Source organism: Mandrillus leucophaeus, unplaced genomic scaffold (genome assembly GCF_000951045.1).
Source record: "Mandrillus leucophaeus isolate KB7577 unplaced genomic scaffold, Mleu.le_1.0 Scaffold226, whole genome shotgun sequence".
NCBI classification, from domain to species: Eukaryota; Metazoa; Chordata; class Mammalia; order Primates; family Cercopithecidae; genus Mandrillus; species Mandrillus leucophaeus.
In genome coordinates this window covers 1,355,176-1,374,996 of record NW_012102321.1, presented here as the reverse complement: position 1 = coordinate 1,374,996, position 19,821 = coordinate 1,355,176, and the positions used below count along the sequence as shown (strand labels likewise).

General features: G+C 37.9%; 1 protein-coding gene across 3 annotated transcripts in view; it reads right to left on the bottom strand.

Moving 5' to 3' along the window:
* Positions 1-384: 384 nt before the first annotated feature.
* Positions 385-19,821, bottom strand: part of RABGAP1L (RAB GTPase activating protein 1-like) — an 828,259-nt gene continuing 808,822 nt past the window's right edge. For all 3 annotated transcript variants that reach the window (XM_011981418.1, XM_011981420.1, XM_011981421.1), the window contains 4 exons: positions 16,754-16,837; positions 12,905-12,976; positions 6,861-7,058; positions 385-5,835 (listed from right to left, as the gene is read on the bottom strand). In XM_011981418.1, coding sequence (XP_011836808.1) covers positions 5,683-5,835; positions 6,861-7,058; positions 12,905-12,976; positions 16,754-16,837 — 507 coding nt within the window. In that variant the 3' untranslated portion in view covers positions 385-5,682. The remainder of the gene's footprint in view (positions 5,836-6,860; positions 7,059-12,904; positions 12,977-16,753; positions 16,838-19,821) is intronic.

The window sequence follows — 19,821 nt, the reverse complement described above, 5'->3', positions numbered from 1 at the left end:
CAAGCAGAAGCACAATTATGGGAACAATTGCTTTCAGGGTCCTGATGGCATTCCAGCCCCTTGTCCTAGTGCCAGTTCAGGCCCAAGTGTTTGGCCTTTGGGACCTATGATACAGATACCCTATTTCCTTTTGGTTAATTGCCTCTTAAAATTACTATTATTAAGCTAGCTTGCAAAGGTTTCTGTTACTTGGAATCAAGGAACCTCAGTAGAGAGGAAAATAAGGCACTTTGTGGTGGTGCTGTACAGGATATCATTTTTGCAGGGTATATACTGTTTTCTAAGTTGACTGGAGTCTAGTGTCAGGTGTAAGAAGTGTTACATAAACATTGGGTTCAAATGAGTCAGAATAAAGTCAACTAAAAAAAATTAAAAAGACATACATGGACTTTAGAACAAATGTTTATTACTGCTTAATGGGGCCAAAGGGGCAACACAAAGCATTGAAAACATCACTGGCTCACAAAAACAGTCACCTTGTTACCTTCTCAGTTGCATTTGTTTATTTCACAAGGCTTCATTCACACATAAAAACAAAATACTAATCCAATTCAAGTTCATAACAATTATAAAAGTAAACATTTGTTGGGACAATGTACAATAAATTGCACTTTTTAGACAAGCATTACATTTACATTTATAGAGTGTACTATACATAATACATGGAATTATGGAAACATCTAATTGGTCATCGTTTATAGAGGAAGAGGCTGATCACTAACTTTTTTTGTAGTTAATTAGTACTGTTCAGACTAATCAACTCCTTTATTCTAGAACCTGTTTTCATTAGAGATGCCATGGACAAAATAATAGAATTCATAATAGATAATTCAGAATCTCTACTACCTCTGCAAGGGAAAGGTAGGAGTTGGAAAGAAAGAAGTGGGGCTGAGAAACTGCGTCCCTCATTTGAACTAAGGATCCATGCATTATGCAAAATACCAAAAATAGAGAAACTGATACAAAAGGCTTTTGGGACATCTTGGATCTGGGACCATCTCCAGCCTTATTCTTGTGCTTTCATGACACCAGAGTCTCTCGATGCATTTATATTCTCACAATTCAGTCCATATATTTTATCCCATATATAATATATAGTTATTAAAAGTTATAGAGTTTAATGGAAAAGATTTTACATGTTAACTAATTGCCAGTGAAAAAGGAAAATAACTTAAAATGTTCACTTTCTACTCAATGATTCTTTTTTCTTAAGCTTTTCAGAATACCACTAATGACAAACCAGAGATGGAGGTAGGAAGAATGAGATATATTAATGAAATGTTTTTATAGCAGGCAGCAAATTCAGGTGGAGATAAGCTTGACATATTGTAGTCTTTTAGATGCAAACTGAGAAAGGAATGCCAGAGAGCTGACTGCAGTCACTAAAATCTATATGTCCACTTTTCTCATTACAACTCAAGATCAGCATCTCTATTGAGGAGCAACCAAGGTTGAAGTCCTCATTTTGGTCACTTTTGAAAGATAAAGAATTTGCTAAGGTAAAGGGCTTTGCCTGTGTTAAATGGAAACCACTATGAGAGAGAAAGTATGTGTTGGGACAGTTCTAGTTCAGTGTGACTATCAGCATGGTAATGAGAAAGAGTTTCATATCTGATAATAGGAAACAGGCTGCAGAGCTGTGGTCTGGCCTTCTGGCTTTCATCATTATTTCTTGAAATCTCAATGTGTATTTGGTTGTGTGGTACCCAGGGAAACAAAAGAAGCAGAGATACTCTATATAAAATTCTTCCAATTAAACACACATACAAACCTAATAGTGTTCAAATCATACAACAGAATTTCTTCACTCTCTCACTTGTAATTGGAGCAAAGGAGTCAGTATTTTGGAGTGTTTTTAAGGGCAAGTTATATAATATAATCATCTTGTTAATCAAGTAAAAGTGTTCTTTCCCAGAAGATAAAACCAAGGCATTTAATTTTTAAAAAGTTTTTTTTTTCCCCCTTCAAGGGGCCCCCTAATCAGGCAGCTACCTAAGTGTTTGATGCAAAGGTTGGTGGAAGAGTTAGTAGACTGATTTTAGCGAAAGTAAAAGAAGGCTTAAACCCCTACATCAGTTACACATGTGATTCTCCTTCTGGGTGGGTGGCTGACTCCTTTAAGGATCTAACTGTATCTCCTCTGCCCAAATCTGTGTTGCTTTCTCTTGGTTTTCTCACTTCAGCTAGGAAATAAAGCAACTATTAACTGGAAAATATTTTAAGAAAATGGAGCAGACGTTGGAGAAAAATAAATATTAATACACCCTAGAAAAAAATGGAACAAGATACATAGTATTAAATATCCCCACATCCATACAAAGGTCGCTTTTCTACTTTACTCAGGGCATTTCAGAAAGCCAATGAAGAAGAAAGTATTAATTTAACAGCTGGGAGAAGGGCAGGAGAAGACACCGGTTGAATGGCATTCCTATTAGTGTTCCTGATAGGCACTCATAAATAAACAGAACAATAAGTAACTGAGAATTTCTTTGCATTAAATTATATATAACTAAATATAACCAAATTTTGACATGGTTCAGGATGTGGGAAGCTAGCAAACATATGCACTGCAAAATCCAGCTTGGTTTCTTTCAGATTTAAAGAATGTGTTAAGATTCTCAAGATATAAAAGCTGATGAACTGAATTATGAAGTTGAATTTCATTCATTTATTTTTTTCTACAGAATTTAATGAAAATAGAAATGATCAATTCTTAGATATTACAAATATTAGATTTTCAGAGGAATGTTTTATACAGAGCACATCCTAGGAAAGGATGAAAAACACTAGAATATTTTGAAACTTTCCTGGATATTTGGCTGGTTCATCTCTTCTAAATGAAATTCAATAGAAGAGATGCAATTCTCAAATATATCTCAAAATAAGTGAAATTAAAACTAGTAGTTACTTCATGCTGGGATGCATGAGTTTTCAAACAACAGACAGTGAAGGACATATTGTTTGGAATATTGCTATTATAACATATTGTATGAACAATCATACCACATACCAAATTCTGAATTTTCTTTGTTTCTTGTCTTTACTATTGCTGCTGACTCAAAGGCATTGCAGTGAGGGAGAGTTTAGGCTTATGGTACCAACAGGCATATCCAAGTATGATATGGGGCTGGAGAATAAAAAAAACACAACTATGTATTGCCCTTACAATCTTTTGAAAGAGCTAAAAGAAAACTCAAAAGATGGACTTATCAAACTTGAGAGGTGTGTACCTGGTGATTTTTCTTTTTTGAGACAGAATTTTGCTCTTGTCGCCCAGCCTGGAGTGCAATGGCATAATCTTGGCCCACTACAACCTCTGCCTCCTGGATTCAAGCAATTCTCCTGCCTCCACCTCCTGAATAGGCTGGGATTACAGGCGCCTGCCACCACACCTGGCTAATTTTTGTATTTTTAATAGAGACAGGGTTTCACCATGTTGGCCAGGCTGGCCTCAAACTCCTGACCTTAGGTGGTCCACTCACCTTGGCCTCCCAAAGTGCTGGGATTACAGACGTGAGCCACCATGCTTGGCTGGGGGAGGATTTTTCTCTTCAAAAGGAAAGGGACTATGAAGTTGAACAAGGTCTCCAGATAAGGGATTAACCTAGAGCCATTATGTTTCTCCCTCACCTATTATTTAAAGAAAATTATGCACTTTAGGCATTCTGTGGAATGTACTTATTTTTGTAAGTTGAAACAAGCTCTGTACAGAATTATGAAATTCACAACACAAAAGAGCATCTTTAATTTAGCTGGCCATTTGATAAGGCAACTGCACAGGGCTTCTTGGAATCAAAGCGTAAAGTACCAGTAAAGCTAACAGCCTATACTAAATGATTTACAAAAACAAGTGCCAAGATAACATTTTCTAGCTACTATATTTTACAAAAAAAAAAAAAAAAAAAAAAAAAAAATTAGCTTCTCTAGACCACCATGTAGAGAATATTAAAGTCAATATAGACACCTGGAATGCTGAGTTATGTTCCTTTTTGGTAAGAAAATAAATTTTGTAATGAAAGATATCAGAACAACAAAAGATTTATGTAAGAAAAGTATTATCTGATGAGTATAACATAATAATCACATCAGTTTTATGGGCTGTAGATAATATAAACACAGAAAAAGGGGATTTCACTTTTTAGAACATAAAAGATCATTTTAGAGGAAAAGATCCACGGTGAGCAACTTGCTGTATCCTCCTGGGGTGGAGATGGCTCTTATTTGATTTTTCTAAGGGTGTGTTACTTTTAATTGCAACATATGGCACAGATGAAAATCATTCTGGCACTGCAGAGTTTAAGATTCTTTGCAAATAATATGTTCAACAGTGAGGCCAATGATGTATATCAACAAATGTTATTGTACATATCTAATAGTAGTTTGGTTGGTGTGAAAGGAACAGAGGCCTCCAAAATAGTTTATAAAATAAAAATAGTTTTGCTCTTATCAAATAATTTCCTGCAAGGACTATTTTTATAGGCATGTTAAATATAATTGAAAAAATATTTCCACTAATTTTTAAACAATAGCTTTACCTTTCCATGAGATAAGTATTTCTGTAAAGGTTTTATATTCAATCAAAAATGTTACAAATGCATTTGTATCTCTTTATGGGTATGAAGGACACATTTTCAGTGAACTACCGAAATTGGAAAAAGTTGCCCAGCATTAAGCTAAGATGATGTGAGCCTGACCTCTATTTCTCATTTCAATACTATGTCCTTTAACAAAGTTACAGTATTGTTAGTGTTTCCTTAGCAAGTATCTATCAACGTTAAATGAAATACTCTGTCCCTGGTTCTGTATTCCACTCTATTCAGCACAATGGCTGAACCTGGGACTTTTTAGGCGTCTCTGGTAAAGGCTCCCTAAGTCTGTAAGGCGCAATATCCACCTTTAACTTTATAAGTGCCAGAAGTCACACCTGTGTCCATACTGAGGCATACTTAGGAACTCACAAGTCCCATGTGGAGTTCTTAAAAGGATCTGTTAGAATACCACAGCCCAAATGATCCTAACCTATACTTATTAAAATCTCAATTCCTTTTACCTAATGTATAATCTGAATAGCCCATCTATTCCTGGCACTTCATTTCCAGATAATGAAAGTAAACCAATGATCACTGATTGGTTCTTTCCTTTGGACAGGATTATCACTCCCCTGGGAATCAGGCTCAGGAGGAAACCTGAGAGCGGTCATGCCTGGCCCCACAGTGTGCTTTATCTGAATAAATCCTGAAAAGCTAAGAGGTTTAGGTTTCAATGTTTTTTTTTCCTGTGACAAAGATCTTCCTATCACTTCACTTCAACCTTGGAATAACAGATATCTCCATTTTTACGTAAGATAAAAATAATTATGAATAATTAGTTCTAAATAAAAGAGCATTTAGTTCTGAATTACTTATTTCCAACTGAACATCAGGCAAACAAAATAATGTGTTAATACTATGATGGATCTGAACATGGCCTTCCATGAAGAAGCTGGAAAATAGATATTCAACATAAAACAGGTCAGTTTAAGTAACCTCCCTTTGAAAAGTGTCATACAAGAAAGAGAGCTACTGAAAGATTCTGGCTTGTTTTCTGGCCTCCTTGACTTTCCTTCAAAGGGACACCAGGAAGAATCCTCCCAGATTTCCACTGCTTTGAACATTGTGCTCTTGTGCTTGGGTAAGGCTGGAACTATGTGCTCTCCTTGGGTGGCTGGGTGACCGGTGCTGGCTGCAATGGCTGGGTGCCCGTGGCCGTTTTGATAGAGTTCAGGGTTTTGCTAAACCAAGAGTTTTTTGCAGCTTGGATTTCATTCATAAGGGCTCCTCTCTGATGTTCAAGTTCCTAATTAAAGCAAGAAGATAATCTGAGTTAAATAAATGTTTTCTTTTTGCCAATAAATAAATACATTAATTAATTTTTTAAAATGTGCAGCTTTTTGGAGTCTCAAGGTATGTGCTGCCAATTTTCCTCCCACAAAACCCAGGAGAGATTGAATTGGTTACTACAAGGATAAAGTTAAGAGCCAAAAGATTTATCAAAAAACGGGAATCTGTACTTTCTGTCAACAGTGAAAGAAAACCTGATTTTATTCTTTTTTTCCCTGCAAGTTAGATCCAAATTTAGGTTTAGGTTGCAACCCAAGATAACAGGTTTAAAAACCACAAATAAATGTAAATATATGGATGAATTTTTACTGGTAGTATAAGCATGAATGAATTCCAGTTCCAAAGAAATAGGCTTTGCCCTAAGAATGTCCAGGGTCAGAGCAGACACATGGTGGAAGCTGGCTGGTGTGGTGCAGGCTGGCGACATGGCAGCTATGGCGCTGGTAGGGATCACTGAGAAAATGAAATGAAGAAGAGTCCATCAGAAGCCAGGACTATTTCTAATTATATTATGCTCCAATATGGAGAAAGATAATGGGGAAAGGGGGTTGACAAAATGAGCTAAAGATAAAAAGCAGCTCCAAAGAAAAGAACGGGTGTCAGCCAATGTGTGGCTCTCAGGGTACACACAGCAGAGGGGCTTTGGTTTTTCATTTTCAGGATCAGTCACTGAAGTGACCACATTCTGTGAGAAAGGATGTAAGCAAAAAATCTCAGGGTAAAAAAAACAAAAAGCATATGCTTAATTAAGTTCTCCTAAGATATACTTTTAATTATTAAAATTTCATTTAAAATTATGTATTTGTTTATATCAGTGTTAAGAATACATGATATAAAATGTGATTATGCAGGACACATTAGCAGATAGAAAACATATTCATCATACAATTCTGACCTAGATAGGTATATTCTGAAGTACCAGAGTATCCTGGACCATTAATTGTTTATTCTTTCTTCTTGTCCTTTTATCAAATCACCAACCTGAATTTTACACTTGGCCTCCACCAACTGCAGTTTGGTTTGTGCCAGTTCCAGTTCCATCTCTCTCAGTTGCTTCTTAAGTGAGTCCTTCTCATCATCCGTTTCAATTCCCTGGTCCTCTCTGCTTGTGGCTGCTAGTTTCAAAGCACCCTCCTTGCTGAAAATGTCACTGCAGTGTTTGCATGCCATCATCTTACCCTAAAGTATCCAAAAGAGACAACCAACATCAAGCTGTATTCCATAGGCTAAATCACTTTCTGAAACAATATATGACTTTTTTAGATGCTGTTTATTGTCACGAATGCAGGCCCATTTCTGAAGGTTATTTTTCTTGTGCTGCAGTCAAAATCATTAGTCAGCCCAAACCCAACTATCCAAGATGGGTGCTCCTTTTTCCTGAAGTATCTCTAGAAATACCCTAGAAATAGAAAGTATTGTAGCATCTCTTTGAAATCTGTTCTAGAAATTTTATGCTATCATTATTCTTACTAGATGCCAAGCACCACACCAAATGCTTTACTTGTAGTATTTTACTAATCCTAAAGCAACTCTGTAAGTAAGCACTATCATCATCCTCATTTCATAAAGAAAGAAACTCAGAGTTTAAAGAACTTGCCTACAGTAGACTGAGGACGGTCATCATGACTAGCCTAAATCTACCCTTGCAACAAAGCACATGTTCTGTTGTTGAGTTTTAAGCAAAGAGGACCCCTATTTAAAGTAATAAAAGTAACTCCGGCCTGGTGCAGTGGCTCATGCCTGTAATCCCAGCACTTTGAGAGGCTGAGGTGGGCGGATCACAAAGTCAGGAGATTGAGACCAGCCTGGCTAACATGGTGAAACCCCATCTCTACTAAAAATACAAAAAATTAGCCAGGTGTAGTGGCATGTGCCTATAGTCCCAGCTACTCGGGAAACTGAGGCAGGAGAATCGCTTGAACCCGGGAGGTGGAGGTTGCAGTGAGCTGAGATTGCACTACTGCACTCCAGCCTGGGCGACAGAATAAGACACCATCTCAGGGGGAAAAAAAAAAAAAAGTAACTACCACATGCCCAGATTGCCAGTTGGGCACATAGCACTGAACAACAGCAGCTGTTTTCCAGACAGTAGTGCTGTTGTTTTCTTAAAGTATTTTAAAAAATAATTCAGTAGAGGTAAAAGATATTACACGCTATTTCTACTTTGATGCCCTACTGCTACAACAAGCTCCATGTGTCCATCACCATGCCCATCCTCCTCTCTTCACACACAAAAAGCAAGTCTCCATCACACTTCTGTGCCATTGGGCATGTCTCCACCATTTGGGCCTGAAGACTTTGGATCATCTTTTCATTAGCTTCTCTTTCATCCTATGTCCAGTTGACCATTAATTTCTTCCTCTTGGGCCGGGTGCAGTGGCTCACGCCTGTAATACCAGAACTTTGGGAGGCCAAGGTGAGTGGATCACGAGGTCGAGATCCAGACCAACCTGGACAACATGGTGAAACCCCGTCTCTACTAAAACTACAAAAATTAGCTGGGCATGATGGTGCGCACCTATAGTCCCAACTACTTGGGAGGCTGAGGCAGCAGAATCGTGTGAACTCAGGAGGCGAGAATTGCAGTGAGCCGAGATCACACCACTGCACTACAGCCTGGCGACAGAGCAAGACTCCGTCTCAAAAAGAAAAAAAAAAAAATTTTCTCCTCTGACATGTCTGAGCTCTTGCCATTCCAGGCTGAATCCCTAAGGGTCGCCTTCTCAGTACTCACTGGCTTCCTTCTCATCCCATCCATAATCTACTCTTTGTATTCCTGTTCATTAATATTCATCAGACATGAAAAAACAAAACTTGTCATTCTGTTACTTAAGAATCTCTGAGAATAATTAGCCCAGTATAGGCATATTGTAAATATTTGTTGTGTGTTTACTGTTGACTAAAAATGTTAAATAGCTTTTGATCTGAGTCTTAAATGATTAAAAATTTACTGAGTTGGCTAAGTAATTTTATTAGGTTGAGCCACATGAAGAAATCGATTGATCACATAAGAGGGAGGATGACATTTCAGCAAAGAGAACACCTCCATGTGCAAAGACATAGCACCTTCAGATAACTTCAAAGAATTCAAAATGGCTTAAGCAGAAAGTGATTCAACAATGAGCGAGATGAGAGATCTCTGTGCCCGGGTCATAAAGGTCCTTAAATACCATGTTGCTGAATTCTGATTTTATCCTACAGAAAATGCATTCATTTACTCTACCGAGCCCGGTGCTACATGTCAAAGATAGAGCAATAAGTTTGACAGAGCTGCAGGTTGGCAGACCTGCTAAAATGTGATGGATACTGCTGATTCTCACCCAATATCCATTTCTTCTTCTTCCTAACAGACCCTGAGTTTATTTGAGCTGGCAGTGTGTCTAGATAAAAGGTGACACTCCCTAAATTCCCTCAAAGCTGCTATGTAAGCAGAAGTTTAGAGGGGAGCTTCTAAGAAGGCTGCTTAGAAAGAGCTCACCCAGATGAATGAGGCCTTTATATCCTGCATCTCCTTTCGGACTAAAATTCTGCCCTAGAGTATGGGTGTGATGGTGGGAGCTCTAGTTGAAAGGATTGGTTTTGGGCTGGGCGCGGCAGCTCACGCCTGTAATCTCAGCACTTTGGGAGGCTGAGGTGGGTGGGACACAAGGTCAGGAGTTCGAGATCAGCTTGGCCAACATGGTGAACCATGTATTTTGTATTTTTCTACTAAAAATACAAAAATTAGCTGGGCGTGGAGGTGCGTGCCAGTAATCCCAGCTACTCGGGAGGCTGAGGCAGGAGAATCTCTTGAACCCGGGAGGCAGAGGTTGCAATGAGCTGAGATTGTGCCATTGTACTCCAGACTGGGCAACAGGGCAAGACTCCGTCTCAAAAAAAAAAAAAAAAAAAAAGAAATGATTGGTTTCTAGGTGACCTTGAGGATAGAAGTCCACATGAAGATGTGGGTCACTAATGACTGATTAGCTTGGGTTACTAATGACACCAAGGGTATACCTTTCTAGTCCTAAGCTGCTTTTATGTAAAATAATCAACACCTTTTATGGTTAAGCCAATGCTATTCTGGGTTCCCTATATGTGGCCAATCTAATTCTGCATTGATACACAGAATGATAGTCAAATCTCACTTTATATTTGGGAACACTCATTCTGATTACAGTGTAAAGGATGAACTGGGGTGTGATCATGACAAAAGAAGGTTATTATAGGAAACTGAAAAAAACAAAAGCTATTTATCATACCAAATGAGATAGGAAGAAGCACTAGAGAAACGGGAGGTGGTATAGTCTAACGGCTAATGTTACTGACTTTAGAGTCTGACTTCCAGGCTTAAATCCTGGTTCTACTAGCTGTGTAACCTTGATCAAATGAATTACCTGTTTGTGGCTTTATCATCAATAAAAAAGAAGATATACTGTCTTTTTTATTTTTTTTAATTTTGTACCAGGGTCTGTCACCCAGGCTGGAGTGCCATGGCATGCTCACAGTTCACTGCAGCTTCAGCCTCCTGGGCTCAAGCAATCCTCCCACCTCAGCCTCCTGAGGAGCTAGGACTACAGATGCATGCCATCACATCCAGCTAATTTTTGTATTTTTTGTAGAGACGGGGTTTCACCAAGTTGCCCAGGCTGGTCTTGAACTCCTGTACTCAAGTGATCCGCCCACCTAGGCCTCCCCAAAGTGTTGGAATGACAGGCATGAGCCTAGTTGTTCTTTATTCTGGCTAAGACAAGTTTATATTCCTCTTCTTGAATGTCATGGACTTTCATTAGGCAGTCTCACCTACTTAGCCAATGTTTTCCTCTGTTCCTTAATACATATTCTAACCACATCACTCTCTGTAATGAGACACTGAAACACTCATTCCTAAAATGAGTATTAATACTCATTTATAATTAAACAATTAATGATAATCATTTGTCATTAATATAATTTTTTAAAAAAGACAGTATATCTTCTTTTTTATTGATGATAAAGCCACACTCATTCCTATGTTTGGGTTTTCACTCACATCATTTCTTCTATAATGTTCTTTTTAAACACTTCTCTCTAACTAATTTCTATCCACCCTGCTTTTTTGGTCTATAGTTCTCATGATTTTGTTTTCTCTGCGACGCTGATTGTCAGTGTGATCCAGCTTAGCACTTTTTTTTGTTTTTTGTTTTTTTGAGATGGAATCTCACTCTGCTGCTCAGGCTGGAGTACAGTGGCACAATCTTGGCTCACTGCAACCTCCGCCTCCTGGGTTCAAGTGATTCTCTTGCCTCAGCCTCCCGAGTAGCTGAGATTACAGGTGTGAGCCACTATGCCTGGCTAATTTTTGTTATTTTTAGTAGAGACAGGGTTTCACCGTGATGGCCAGGCTGGTCTTGAACTCCTGACGTCAAGTGATTTGCCCACTTCAGCCTCCCAAAGTGCTGGGATTACCGGCGTTAGCCACTGCACCTGGCCCAGCTGAGCTCCCTTGAACTGCTTCCTAAGTTCTTAATTTGCATGTGTAACTTGTCCTACAGGAACATTTTAAGCTCCTTTTCATGGGTAATTTCTATAACAAAATGGCAGTCTAATAGCTATGTGCATAGTGTATGCTCAGTAAAACCTTCAGTGAGTAATCAATATAAATTCTCATTTTGTTATTTCCATAAAGATTTCAGTTCAACACTGAGAACACATGGGCACAGACGAGGGGAACAACACTCACCAGGGCCTGTTGTTGGGGATGGGGACTGAAGGGAGGGAACTTAGAGGACGGGTTAACAGGCATAGCAAACCACCATGGCACATGTATACCTATGTAACAAACCTGCACCTTCTGCACATGTATCCCCCTTTGTTTTTTTTTTTTTTTAAGAAGAAATAAAAAAAAAAATTCACTTCAGGATAGATAACCCCTTTACACCACGACACTTCATCAACTGAATCTTGGTCAGTATGCCTATAATGTACAAAGAGTGATAAGTGCTAACTAGAAAGAAGTGCAAAGGTAGACCAGAAAGGGAAGATACAAACATCAAATTTTATCTCATCAGAGAGGGAGACCACCAAACCCTATACTCACTAAATCTCTGATTCATATTTTGTAATATGAGTAAGAAGAAAATACTTTTGGAATACAAGGTCTTGTATGTCAGATACTAATCTAAGCACTTTATATACACCATATACTTTATAGTCATTATCTTATTTAACATTCAGAATGATTTTATGAGGCAGGTAATGTTATCTCCATTTTATAGAACACAAAATGAAGCTTAGAAAGGTTAAATCACTTTTCAAGATTATTAAATTATATGCTAAATTACTTAATACACATTTATTTACTAGTATGAAACCTGAACATATTCAAATAAGATGATGTCAGGTTTCTGTAACACTGGTCCCAAAAGTTGACTGTGACAACACTGCCTCTTAAGAATACCAATTCATTGGTTTACTGTTGTTTCTATGGAATAAGCAATCTGTTTTTTTCAAATAGAGCAGCAACATAATGCATTTTACCACCAGGGGGCAGCAAGTAAACAAATGCCACAGGTTTTCTTCAAAAATAAACCTCTAAAACTTAGTGCAAGAATCAGTTACTCAACACATGTTTTTCTAGCTAAGTTCTACATTGCCCATGGTGTTTACTTATAAAGAGAGTGACGGGATGATCCTACTGAGTCCCATACTGAAGCCACATCAATGCAGGCTCAGTCAGATGTGGGCTGCTGAGGGTTCTCAGGTTCACACCACCAAAGAAAGCTACATGGCTCATCTCAAGCTCTGGGGCTTCTTGCGACAATGTCAAATTCCACCTCCTTTCATGTTAGCTGCCTCTGACAGTCCACATGATTTATGGGAGCATCATAACCTTTCAGCTGGCAGGGAAGATAATCACACCCAGTCAGAAGACAGGTATCCTAGTCTCCATAATTCCTATTAATAAATCCTTTAATAAAAATGGTGGTGTTGGGGATTCTTTTGGGTACTTACAAGCCTGTGGAACTTTGAAATAAATTTTATCACAGAACGATTTCCCTCCTTACCTTTACCACTTCCAGCTCCTCCTTGCTGGCTGCTTGCTGTTTCTCCAGCCTGGTACTCAACTGTGAACAGATCTAAGGATGAGAAAAGAGTCTTTTACTAGAAAACAGAACTCTTGCAGCATGTACACATAACTACTTATCAATTCATATGTTACTCTAGCACATCTGATCCTAGAAGGAATTTTGCAAATGAATAGCACTGCAAATGCCAGTCATTTGGGAAATGAGCAGCAGAAAGCCGGAACGTTCCATATGTAAAGCATACTCTACCTTAATTAGTAGAAACATACAGGGGGTAGATTTGGTTTCTTTCTGCCACTAGCCTTCTGTGACTGGTTCAAGTGAATTCCTGGCTTCACTTTTGGAATTAACCTATAGAATCTTTGCTGAGTATTCACTTTCTGCAAGTTAGTATGCTGAGAAAATCTTGATGAAAAGAATTCTAGACAGAAATATCTCCTGTCTACTGTCACAGAAAGAACCTGTTTTCAATCACAAAAGTTTCCTTAAGAAGTGGCAGAGTGATGTTCTCACTCATAAGTGGGAGTTGAACAATGAGAACACATAGACATAGGGAGGGGGAACATCACACACTGGGGCCTGGTGGAAGGATGGGGGACTACGGGAGGCATAACATTAGGAAAAATACCTTAATACAGACTAAAACTCTTGTTAAGTAGGTTTGGCAACACAGCATAGAAATTAAAAGCTTAGCTGCTGGAATTAAATGTGAGTTTAAAGCAAACTCCATTTCTTTATAGCTTTGTGAGCTTGGGCAAAGTCATTAATCTTTCCAAGACTCAGTTTTCTCATGACTAAAAAGTGCTGTGCTATAGCAATCAAGTGGAAAAAAAGTATGCAAAGGGGTTAGCATAGCACCTGGCCAATAGTAAGCGTACATTAAATAAAATCTATTATTATTATTTTTGATTCTGAAATAAGGTGCTAATAAGTATTAGAAATGGTAGAAAAATAAAAGAAATGGTAGAAATAGATAGATGGTAGAAATAGAAACTGGATATTCAAATCCATTGCCTGAAATAAGAATCTTTTATTTTAGAAAAGTGGATGAAAGGTGGGAGGATAGCTTGAGCCCAGGAGGTCAAGGCTGCAGTGAGCTGTGTTCAGGCCACTGTATCACTGCATTCCAGCCTGGGTGACGGAGCAAGACCTTGTCTCACAAAAAACAAAACAAAACAAAACAAAACAGAGATGGAAAAACAGGGGATGTGAAATTTTAAAGTACAATTTTGGCTAAAAACATATATGGTCTACCTCTATTATCAAAACATACGTTAAAAAACAATCCCAATTTACTCAAAAATAGCTCTGGAGATGAGGGCTTGCTTGCTGAGTCTAGTTTGTTGAGTTTCATTCCAATTCTCCAGATCCAAGCCTGAGGAACCATTAGTAGGACTGTACTGACTGATATTAAAAAGAAGAGATTACCATGGTAGATTCTGCAAACCTTAAACCCTTTTAAATAAACCAAAACATTATGCACAGAGCCAGTAATAGCTATGTTCCAACTATAGAATACATTTAGATTGTGTCTTATATCCTAATTATCTTCAAACAGATGGGTCTGTTGCCTTTTGCGTTATTTCAAGGGCTTGCCAGATAATATTCAAGAATAGTCCCCAGGATTACTATCTGAAGAGTGCTGCATTTGGTGGCCATCCATGGCATAATCTGGCAATGAAAAATATGCATTTGTAGCGATGGGAAATTCCACAACACATGGTCTTTAATGTTCCTTATATTGGTTAATGTCTACCACCTCTTCTCCTAGATGCCCACATTCAACATCTCAGATCACCTTCAAGGTTTTCTCTTGTCTAGCAAAAAAAAAAAAAAAAAAAAAAAAAAGACTGTCTTTTGTGAATTCAGGGACCTGGTTCTTCTTACTTGGACTCTGGTATTTGTGGTCTGTCTCCTTGGTTCCACATTTCTTACTGGGACAGATTAGTGCCAATAATACGTCTTTGATTATGCCACTTTACTGCTCAAAAAGGTCCTACCACAAACAAAACAAAATCCAAGGTCCCAAGCCTAGCCCCGGATCTTTCCTTGATCTGGACCCTAACGTCCCTTTGCTTCTCTTTTGTACTGGAATCTCTTACCAAATGAATTATTTTTCTCTTCACTAATCTACTTCCATGCCTTTGCACATCCTGTTCCCTCTTTTCTACCATTTCCATCCTCTTCTTTGTCTTCTTTATCTCTACAGATCCAAGTCTCACCTAGCCTTTGAAGCGCAGCTCAAAAGGATTCATTTCCCACACATAATAAGTTTCCTTTCCTCTTATTTCTACATAGGTATTATCTCCACATTATATGATAAGCTTCTAGAGAAGAAAACTTGAATTCATTCATCTTTTTGTCTGTCAAAATATTAAGCCTCACAGAGAGAAGGCATTAAATAAACATATGTTGATTATCATAGAAAAGTAAAATAGCTCTAAAGTTTTATTTCTCAGTCCTCCGCGAGTATGTAGATTCCTTATGGAAAGATGTTCATAATGTATTAAGTGAACTAAAGCTAGTTACAAAAAAAATAGGATAAACAATACAATTCATCCTGTTTATATATATTATAAATTTATTTATAAAGTATTTGTATAGCAACAATGCATATTCAATATATTACAATGATTATCTCTAGCTAGAAAGATTGAGGGAGATTTGTTTTCTTTGTGCTTCTCTGCACTATTCTAATTTTCCACAAGAACACAAATTTAATTTATAAGCAAAAAAACCACATTTTTTAAAAAAAGTAAGTATCAGACTTCAGAGTCCTATGTGAAGTAGAAGACCCCAGGGAAATCCTTAGATGAGAAGATGGCATATGGTACTTTAATTAATTCTAGAAACCTGGAATTTGAACAGATCACGCAGGGTCTCAGCAATGAGAGGAGTCCTTGCCATGTCCAGCCAACAGGAAGGACAGGAAGGTACCAGTAGATACCAGTAAAGGGGGGCTTTCTGACACCATTCTGGTGATGGGGTCAGAAACATCCTCAAGAAGATGAGCCCTTTGTTAAAAGCATTTTAAGGTTCACAATAGAAAGCTTCCTGCTAGCACTGGCCTGCAGAGGGGAAGGCCACATAGCCATGTGGGAAAAAGGGTGCCCACCACATTCTGTACTGTGGGAGCAAAGGATACACTGATCCCCCAGCTACTGCCATTTAATACAATAACTAAACTTTGCAAAGAGGCAGGTGTTCCGAGTGTGATCTACTGGAAATTGGCATCTGAGTAAGGCAGAAACAGGATCTCAGTAGTCATCAAAAGGTTTTCTGTTCCTCTAAATCTACCCAACATTGTAAACAACCAATAGATTGTTTTGGTCAGTTAGACCTCCCAAGTTATCAGTTATAAGTAATAAGCTATAAGTAATAAGTATGTCCAACCACTGTCTGCTTCAAAGGAGAGAGTGAGTCACTAAATTTAATAAATCTGGAAAACTATTCTGGAAACTTTAAAAACAAAAATATTTCTTTCCCAAAGAAAAACAACAATATTTATTTATTTATTTATTTATTTTAGAGATAGGGTCTTGCTCTGTTGCCCAGGCTGTAGTGCAGTGGTGCAGCCATAGTTTACTGCAGCCTCAAACTCCTAGGTACAAGTGATCCTCCTGCCTCAGCCTCCCAGGTAGCTGGGACTATAGGCACACGCCACTATGCCTGGCTAATTAAAAAATTTTTTTCTTTGTAGAGATGGGATCCTGCTATGCCACTCAGGCTAGTCTCAAACTCCTGGCCTCAAGCAAAAAAAAAAAATTAAAAAATTACTTTTATAGCAGCAAACTATAACTAGCTCTATGTGCCACAGAGGTACATTACCTGTTTATACTCAGCAATGATAGCTGTAGTCTTCTTTATTTCATATTCTGCCTTCTCTAGCTGTTTCCTGAAGACTTCTTTTAGCTAGAAAGAACAGAATGAGAAATATCAGGATTCAGCCAAAATCTTAATAAATTTTCATAAACATCTATATTCAAGTCTGTCTGATTCATAGTCAGTAACAATGGTAACAATGTTAACTATATAAATTATCTTCATAGAAGGTGCATCTTGATAATCTGAAAAAGTCAATCATCTCCAGAGATGCAGAAACCTTACTTTCTTTTCTATAAAATATGAGACATATGAGCAACACCATTATAAAATTGCTTATGCTACTTCTAAACATATTGCTAAATAAGTGTCCATTCTGAAGCTATCTTTATCCTTATAAGAGTCTAAAACAAAACATCAAGGCAATACTGCATGCTAAATTTGTTACTCTTGATGTTATAAATTACTGAAAAAAATCATTATAGGCCTCCTTATTTATAGTCTACCTTTACTGCTGTTACCTCTCTAGAGACAGAAACAAGAGGCTTTGGAGACTAGAGTTAGAAAAGATGGAAGAAAATAAGAGCTTTTGAGAAGGACAGGAGATTCAGGGACTAAAGAAACTGACTTTGGAAGGAGCTAAAGTGACACATAATGGAAGGTACTTGTTACAGTCACTGAAATGTTAAATTATGAATGCTATAGTTATAACCACAGTTATTTTTGTGGCCCAGAACCTCTAGAATTCTAGGCATATAGGAAAATGAAGGTGATGGAAAAGCTCAGGTGCTACCAGATACAAAGGAAAGAATTAAATTCTGCAAGTTGTTGAACAAACAAGTAATGAAACAAACAAAAAACAACTCTGCTTAAACTTTAAGTACATAATCAGATTAAAGAGATGCATTCTGCAGTACAGCATCTCAAATTATTAATGGTGTATACTCTGTAATTGCTAGTTCATAAATTATTGCAATTTATAACTGCACTCCTCATTAGATTTCTGAATTTCTTCATATCTGTTAGATTCTAAAATTCTAAAAGCAATTGGTAAGTTACACTGATCTAAACTCCGTGGTTTATATTGATCTTTATTCTCTATCTGACCCAATTTAAGGACATAAACAGTAACCTTCTTGCCTCCCATGATAAGGCCCCATTGATGTTAGGACAGACTTGGCTGGCTGAGAGTCTCTGAGCAAGGGTCACTAAATTTATCTAAGCCATAGTTTCCTCCTCTGAAAATGGGAATAATCCCTATTTTACAAGGGTACCATAATGATTAAAATAGTTACACACACACAGACAGCCACACACACAGACACACACATGGAGGGGAGGGAGGGTGCAAAGCATCTTGCATTGTTCTTGCCACATACTAGGTGAGTATTCAAATGTCACATTCCTTCCCATTTTAGGTATCAATTGCCTACAGGCTAGTATATGTCTATGGAACCATGGAGCAGGTAGAACCTGGGTTAAGTTCATTTGCGAAGAGCTTTATTCCTCATCTAGAGTAGCTTAAGTGGTCCAAAGATGGCAGGAAGTAAAGAAAAAACAAAACCCATTAAGGAACCTAAATAATCTAAAACTGGGTAATCAGCCCCTGAAAATTTTTGAGTAGGTAAAAAATATATATCGTGGACCGCTGTAAATGCTAAAGACTCACTAAATCAGATTCCAAGGAAAAAGAAACCATGGAACACTTTTTATAAAGTCTGGAAGGTGCTAAATGACACATTCCTCCACATGTAACTTTAGTGGAACTTCTTTTCTGGTTGCTTGGATGTAGGTCTTTGAAATGCTTTATGCTGTGCTTTAAATTTAGTATTACTGATGTCTCAGAATGAAACTCATTAAAATAAGCTAATCACGATTTGAGATGCTTCCTCACTTTATAAGTTAGCTACATTAGTAAAATTCAAACACACTCTTGGCAGAAGACTTCAATTGTTTGTGATGAAACTGACTCATAATCTAATCTGTGTCAGGTCCCTGGCTGGGACTGACAGGGGTAGAAAACATTGATGAAGCAGCATGTTCTTCCTTGGGGAAGTGGAAAGCTCCAATTCCTTGGGCCGATAGGCCTCTCTGCCCCTGTCCTACACTGCTCTGCACTGGTGGCATTTTCTGGCTAATTGGCCTTATAGCTCCCATGAAGAGTGTAGGGTGCTAACTTCAAGGCTGCTTCTCAAAAGGTTTCTTTATATTCCCCCAGGAAATAGGTTTGAAAGCTTTGCCAGGAATACTGATGCTCCTTAAGGTGTGAATCAGGAAAATGAAGTGTGACTGATTGAGGCAGGGGCTGTGTGGCAACTCCCAGCAGAGGTCTCTGTAGGCTTTCGGTTTAACAATGCTCATAAACTACTTTAGAGAAGTCTTTGTCTTGGAGATACAACACAAAATTTGCAGATTCGTCAAAGCTCTTGGATCATAATTCCAAGTTACTAAACTTAGAGAAAACTCAACACTCTTGCTAAATATCTCAGTAAAGGCAAATTCCTAAAAGCTGTTCAAGGGTAGAAATACTGCCTCCTCTTTTAACACACTTCAAAAAAAAAAAAGATGTCAGAAATGTTGAACAAAAATGTTGAGTAAGTACACTCAATTACTTACATTACTGCTTTAACATCACCTTTGATTTAGAAGAAATTTAATTTTCCTGATTTTTTATAGTATTAATCAATTCCCTACCCACATACCTTTGCAAAGAAAAGCCTACATAGTCCTTTTACCTGGGCAGTCTCTTCCTCTTGCTTCCTCTTCTCCTCTTCAGTCTCCACCAGCCTCTGTTTGGTTAAGAGGAGTTCCTTATTCAACACATCTGCCTTGTCTTCTGCCTGCAAATCATGGTACATCACAGTCATACATAGGGCAAAGAAAAAGTGTGTGGAAATTTTCTCCAAACCCAATCTTCAGTTGCTGTTCCAAAATTATTGCAAGTCATTCTTTTCCCTCCTAGCTCAACCAAGGGATGACTGCTTTCACTGAATGCCAACTATGTGCCAGCTAGTTGGCGCACATTATTTCTAATCCACACACCAACAATAATTTTACAGATAATGACAGTGAGG